Consider the following 7,377-nt stretch of genomic DNA (forward strand, 5'->3'; position numbering starts at 1 on the left):
CCTCTTTGGAAAAGTCCACTTTGCATGAAAGTCTCCCCAAAAGCTTTTCATATTCACTGAGCGCATCAGTCAGATTCGCACAATTACCCTGCAGGCAGAAAATAACATAATAACAGATTAAAGGAATGAAAAACAGCAAAAATTCAGAGCAATTTTAACTACATGCCCCCCTCACCTGGGTGAAATACTTTCCACTAGGGCGTAAAACTCTAATAGAGAGGTCAAGGATGAGTCTCAGGAATTCCCATGTGGAATCTACAGAACAAAACAGATCAAATTAATTGATTTAATATTTGTAAAACATATAAGGCTCAGACAGAAATGTGTAGCTGCATATAAACTAACCCTCCTCAGGTGCTGTGGAAATAGGGACAGCTGTCAAGTCATTGATGACGTAATCAAACGTCCTCCCTTGCTCTGCAAACTTTTTAAGTACGGGAACACAGTCTTGAACCAAAATCTGAACCAAAAAAAAGAAGAAATTACAAATCATTGTCATAGTTGGAAATATACATTCATTGTTAGCCATAAAAAAACTGGCAGTTGCCCAGAGTTTGGGTAATTTCCCTCAACTGACTACATTGCACTTGTTTCAAAAGCAGGAAAGGGGCCTCATTGTAACTTCAAGCATACAAATATGTTTAGCAACTGATAAATGGTTCAGAGAGAGAGCCAAAACAGAACAAACTATTGAGAATGTGTAGAGACATTTATAATGACAACAAAAGATTTCTATTTTAAATAAATGCTGTTCTTTTGAAACTATTCATCAGAAAATCCTGACAAAAAAAAATGTATGATGGCTTCCACAAAAATATTAAGCAGCACAACTGTTTTCAACATTAAAATAAAGATGTTTCTTGAGCAGCAAATCAGCATATTAGAATAATTTCTGAAGGTTCATGTGACACTGAAGACTGGAGTAATGATGCTGAACATTCAGATTTGGAATAAATAATATTAAAAAAAAAATATTCAAATAAAAAAAACAGTTATTTACTATGTTTTAAACATCAATGTAAGTGTAAGAGACTTCCTTACAAAACATTTCAAACAATCTTAAGACACCCACACACTACAAGATAATCACGGCAAATTTGGGCCCAATTCTTGCCTTCCCACAATCCTAGGTCCTAACTGTCTTGATGGTTCTACAAATGATCTCATTAGATTTTCCTGTGGTGGCATTAAGAGTGATTGAATCTGCTCGGTAGAACGTTGGGGCCGCACCGATCTCAAATCATAAATATCCAACATATTGAATATTTACACGCACACACTCTGTAGATTGTCACATGGAACGAAACAATACCCAATCAGAAAGCCGAGTTACCTCATAACAATCTCCCTTCAAGTTATCTAAAACATTCCCACACGTCTTCCTCATGTGTTTCCGACATCCATCAATCACCAGCTCGTCAATGTAAATACTTAATTAAGGAAAGTAAATACCTAAAACCAGTTAGACAATAGACAGCTACACAATACTGAGTAGTTTTCCATTTAACTGCAGTCAAATGTTAGCATAAAGGATATCTCAACCATGGTGATCATCTTTGGTTTGAGCTTCACCGCCTCATGGAGAATTCCTCCATCTCCACCTCCCAGAATAAGTACCTCCTTTCCAGCATAGTGCTCTTTGCCGCTGCCCATAATGGCCTGAGTGTAGGGCAGATCGCTTTCTGCCAGATCTGACATTTAATCACACTAAATTACCACATACTCATATGATATAATAACCAAAAAAAAATTCTCATGTATTTGAAATGAGTAAATAAACAAGACCCTTTTAACTTACTGACATCCCCGTTAAGAATAAGCATATTGCCAAACTGCTGCGAATGCAAGATTTTGATGTTCTGGTACGGGGAATCCTTCTCGTACACAACTTCATCAATGTCGTACTCCATCAGCCTGCCGTCAGCCGTGGGCCAGTATCGGTCCACATCACTGCCTCGAATCAGCGCAGGGAGTCTGACAGGACACATTCAGTTAAACAGATCACAAAAACGGTCCACAGGGCACATGCTTGGAATGACATGAGGGTTAGTAAACAATGAGAGAAGTTTTATGGTTTAAGGCAATTGATTCAAGATGGAAATAATGCTAGTTTCACCTCTTGATCCTTTGGATATTTCCATCCAGGAGAGCCTTCAATTTCTTCTCCAGTGCATTCAGAAGCTACAAAGAAAGAATGGTCTTAATTATGACCTTCTGAATCAGGAAGAAACGGGAAGTAAACACATTCTAGAACGGTTGAATCGCTCTTGCCTACTGGTTGATCTGTGGTCAGCAGTGTTGGGGTAACACATTACAAGTAACTTGAGATATGTAATCAGATTACTTTTTTTCAAGTAACTAGTAAAGTAACACATTACTTTTAAATTTACAACAAAATATCTGAGTTACTTTTTCAAATAAGTAATGTAAGTTACTTTGTTTTCCCATGTATTGACTGACATTTCTCCTTGTCCCCATGTTGAGAGAAATCGAGAGTAAGTGCAGAGGTGATATGTGCGCTGTGTGAACATGATGGTTATTGTAGTTCTAGGCTAAATGTGTGCATTCATCTCAGAATATTGCACAATTCTGCAATAATTATATATAATTATATAATTTATGTATTTAATCTCATTTTATTAACCAATGTCTTTGCTGCTGACCTGCGTTGATCTAATTCATTCATACTAATAAGCAAAAATGACTTTAGAAAAACATCACATTTGTGATCAGCCTTATTCATTTTACTTTTGGTGTGGAAGGGCCTTTACGTTTGCCAAAAATATAACTTTTTTTGTTTTTATAAAAAAAAAAAAAAAACAAGAAAGCCCAGCCTAGGTGAGAATAAATAACACAAAAGTAATGTAACGCATTACTTTTCATAAAAAGTAACTAACACGATTAGTTACTTTTTAGGGAGTAACGCAATATTCTAATGGATTACTTTTATAAGTAACTTTCCCCAATACTTGTGGTCAGCTTGTGGTTTTTTTTTTTTTAGAAATCAATGCTTATATTCAGAAAGGATGCATTAAATTTATCAAATGTGACAGTAGAGATATTTATAATAATGTTACAAAAGATTTTTTTTAATGCTGTTCTCTTGAACATTCTATTCATCAATGAATGCTAAAAAACCCTGAAAAATATATCAGTTTCCACAAATGTTTAAGAAATCACATATCAGAATGATTTCTGAAAGATCATGTGACAACAGTCATTTTAAACTGTAAAAATATTTCACAATATTAATATTTTTACATAAAAAAATACCCAACACAAACATTTGACCAGTAGTACTAGTGTATAAATACAGACTTTGTAGTGTTGAGTAAAGTGTGATTAGGTGATTAAATGTAAAGATTGCATCCTATAGTTATCAAGTGACAAAGAATGACTCTATCCTTATAATCAGATATCCCAGTTTTAAAACAAAGCAATAAGCCCCAAGAAGCTGTGGTTTACAGTGAATTTATAACAGCTAAGGGGCGTTGTTACGCATGACATGGAGTGGAATTATTCCATATATACAAATATTAAAGCAAATATATGTATATAATCGATACAGCTTTTTTTAAAGTAAAATCACTAAAAGCCTTCCTTCTGCTGGAAAAAAAAATAGTGCCTGATCATGAACAGCAAGGACACGGGAAAACCCTCTTAACTGTTAAAAGGACAAGATATCGCAACTACAATTCAAACTGATATTTTATTTAATATGAACATAGAGCTAACCTGAAGGAAAATGCTATATAGATGCAGGTAATACAAGCTTCAGTGAACAGTATCAATGAGAACAAACATGTTTATGTTGCTAAGGGTGTTGTGCAGTGAAACATAAAACCGTTGGGTGAATAAAACACAGCTATTATTGACCAATCAGGATTAAGGACTGGAACTAACCGTTTTATAAGCAACAGCATAGAAACCGTAAACATAAAGCAGATATTGTCAATCGCTTTAAATGCTACAAGTGAATTTAAGCATAATGTCCAGTATGGAAAATGGATATTCATTTTGAGATTTGCTAAAAATTACATTAAACAGGGTTTTTTTTTTTTTTTAATTATAAGTGTTTTAAAGATTAACTTGAAGTGAAAAAACTAATATGCATATGGTACTAGTATCTCTATCACCTACATTCTGTTAACTCACATTGTCCACTTGCACTACATCATCCCCTTCAAGACACTGCAGGTCAAAGGTCACCAGACCATGGGAGTGCATTCGTAAGATGGCAAACCTGATACAAAGAAAATACAGAAGCATAAATTAAAAACTCAAAACTGTAGTCAAAAACTTTACCAAAAAGTGATGTGGCGCTCAGGTCAGATTCATCCCAGCTTAAGCCTAAACAAAGCCCCAACAGCTGTGTTTACAGCAAGCCACACACAAAACAGGAAGTAAGAGCCAAAGCCTTTAGATCAGATTCACAAAGCCACTAAAATGACCCTGCGCTCTACTAAATGCTGTCCTTTGTTGCAGAGAGGATGCACTTAACTGACCAATCAATGGTCATCCTAAAGAGTGCCTGTCTGAACACTGGAGCACACCTGGTGTTTTTAGTAGAGCGTTTGTGTGGTCAGTCATCATTATTGTCAGTTAGGTTCAACATTATGCTTAGCTGTTACAGAGCAAAAACGAAAACACTCCATGGAATGGCCCGATGGAAAGGAAACTCCTCTCTTTTTCCCTCATTTACAGTGTGAGCCACTGCAAACACATTCGCCATAAAGAGAGGGCAATTACAGCATCATCCATGATTCAAATTCCGGTCCCTCCCTCTTCAGCTCAACAAAACCTAGTTTTACATACTGTGGCATGTTGTGAAAGACTGATGTAAAGACATTAGAGGCAAATGTGCTCACCTGCCATTCTTGCCAACAAAGGTTGCCAGATATCCGTGTCCCTCAGAGTCGTGGACATTCTCTGTCATTTCCTGCTCTTGAAATATAGACTGCAGGCCACGCACAGTCGCAGAGACATCAGCTAAACCGAGAGAGGGAAAACAGATTCATTTATCCTCCACCTCAAAAGCCCCAAAAGACTTTTACTACACACAACTCAACGTATTTGCACATTTAATGTTTCTAAAAATACTAGTTCACCTGAAAATGAACATTCTGTCATCATTTACACACCCTCATCTTTCCAAACCCGTATGACCCTCTTTTTTTCATTAGTGGAATAGATATTTTGAGAAATGTTTTTTTGTTTTGTTTTGTATTTTTTACATACAATGGAAGTCAATGGTAACCGAAGTGTTTTGGTTACCAACATTCTTCTATTTATATTCTTATATTCTTTTGTGTTTCAAAGAAGAAAGAAATGAATACAGATTTGGAACAACATAAGAGTTAGTAAAAGATGACAAAATTTTCATATTTTCTTTTTTGAGGGAGCTATACAACTTCACTTACATTGCATCTTTTCTCATACACTGAAATAAATGGTGACTGAGGGTGTCATTCTGCCGAACATCTCATTTTAATTTCCACAGAAGAAAGTCACATTCGATTTGAAAAGCACGAGAGCGAATAATATATATATGTATTTTTTTAATTGTGTGAACTGTCCCTCACTAATCACAAATAAGTTGAGGAGGATCCAAGTGTAGCTATTTGCATGCCGGAGTAATGGGTGTGCCAAAAGCTTGGGGCACCAAGAATGGTTTTTTACCAAAAAGGTCATGAAAGCTGTTTGACAGGGTGTGGGGAAGGGTTAAGGGTTAGTTTCTGTTGTAGCAATTCATCTTTCGGCCGTCCTTCTTTCGGCATGCCCATTACCTACAGCTATCCCAGTCTCAGAGGGTCTGTGTCTGTCCATTACAGAGGATTCATTTAATTGTGGGATTCAAATTCTCTTGAATAACTTTAAACAAGCACAAAACAACCCAATCCATATTGATTCCTATCCATTCTATATTTTACAAAGTAGGGTAAATTGTACCACATCGAACTGTAGCAGTACATGCATCTAACGTAAATCTAAAATAATAATACATGATACTCTGCACCCTGTGACCCTGGTCAAAAAAAGATACAAATGCAGTATGCAAGTATGGAAAACTAATCTTATCGGCTTGCGATATTATTAGCCAGTGAAATAGACGCACGACTCGACGATAGGAGCTGACACACATTCAGAGCTTGTCAACGTACAGAAAACATAAATCGTTCAAAAATGTCATACATGCATGAGACTAGAACCTCCAAACTGTGCATACATAATAATATGCCATTTATAATTGGGAAATGTTTGTTTTAGTATGCACTGCGCGGCTAGCTAGAGCATATATGTGCACATAAGAGCTCCATTCAAATACATTATACAGAGCCGACGCCAGCTTCGGAAGACAACCGACATTAGCCTCTGCTAACACCGCTATGCTACCCCCTAGAAGGTCATTTATCAGATCAAACGTCAGGAGGATATGCACAACAGTAGAAGCCTTTATCTCGACTGCAATGACATGCATCCCGCGATAGTCTAGGCAATACAGTAGTGGGACTGCAGCCTCGCTGCTATTATAGAGACAATAAATCGCTTACAGGGCAGTTGCGAGGAGGCCCGTATGTCTGCAGCGCAACACGAGCCCCCCTTCCTCTCTTCCACTCGCCCCTTCATTCATTTCACTGAAATTTACCTGGCGCACGGAGCTTGAAGTCGAGGGTGTAATGTAGCACTGCCATGATGGGGTAAAGCCGTCTGCCATGCCTGGATGAGGCAGCCGGTGGTGAATCGGTGGAGAGTCTGTGGTGACAGAGGGACAGAACGTGTACGCCGGAGGGAGGGAGGTGTGTGAAGTGCGCACCGAGCTCTGTTTGTCTGTCTCTCTGCAGTCGAGCTCGGAAGTGGGTGGTAGTGCTGGGGAGTTTGATTCATCTCAGCGAATCGAATCTTTTTCCATTCGTTTATCAATCAAGAGATTCGTTCACTATTTCTTTTTTTTTTTTTTCAAGTTGAAAACTCAATTAAAACTGTTACTAAACATATGCACAGCAAACACAGAATGTTCTCTTAAAGTTCCAATTTGGTTATTTGTGACCCAAATAAGAATGTTCTGGAAACGTTCTTCCTTTTTTTGGGTGAAAGCCAACATACACAAATGTTTAATGGTTATTTTATGGTATCTTTATAAAAAAAAATAAAAATAAAAATAACATCCCCAGAACCTTCTGGAAGCTTACTTTATTGTGCATAGGCTGGTCCAGACCTAAACATAATCTAATATATAGGTATACCTCTTACATCTTGCAATAAAAATAATATTCAGTCAAATAACTTTTACATCAATTACCTTTTTCATTAACACGTCTTCTACAGCTTTAGCTTTATGGAAATTAATCAAAATATATAATTTACATATATTTTACT

General features: G+C 36.9%; 1 protein-coding gene across 1 annotated transcript in view; it reads right to left on the reverse strand.

Moving 5' to 3' along the window:
* Positions 1-6,823, reverse strand: part of sms (spermine synthase) — a 9,762-nt gene extending 2,939 nt beyond the window's left edge. The window contains exons 1-10 of the mRNA XM_067376026.1: positions 6,647-6,823; positions 4,869-4,989; positions 4,156-4,243; positions 2,117-2,181; positions 1,799-1,974; positions 1,535-1,691; positions 1,334-1,421; positions 346-460; positions 176-255; positions 1-88 (exon numbers count right to left, since the gene is read on the reverse strand). The exon at positions 1-88 is cut by the window's left edge and continues 28 nt beyond it. Of these exons, the coding sequence (XP_067232127.1) occupies positions 1-88; positions 176-255; positions 346-460; positions 1,334-1,421; positions 1,535-1,691; positions 1,799-1,974; positions 2,117-2,181; positions 4,156-4,243; positions 4,869-4,989; positions 6,647-6,692 (1,024 nt within the window). The 5' untranslated portion in view covers positions 6,693-6,823. The remainder of the gene's footprint in view (positions 89-175; positions 256-345; positions 461-1,333; positions 1,422-1,534; positions 1,692-1,798; positions 1,975-2,116; positions 2,182-4,155; positions 4,244-4,868; positions 4,990-6,646) is intronic.
* Positions 6,824-7,377: the final 554 nt, after the last annotated feature.

The sequence above is a fragment of the Chanodichthys erythropterus genome, chromosome 22, assembly GCF_024489055.1.
Source record: "Chanodichthys erythropterus isolate Z2021 chromosome 22, ASM2448905v1, whole genome shotgun sequence".
In the NCBI taxonomy this organism is placed as follows: Eukaryota; Metazoa; Chordata; class Actinopteri; order Cypriniformes; family Xenocyprididae; genus Chanodichthys; species Chanodichthys erythropterus.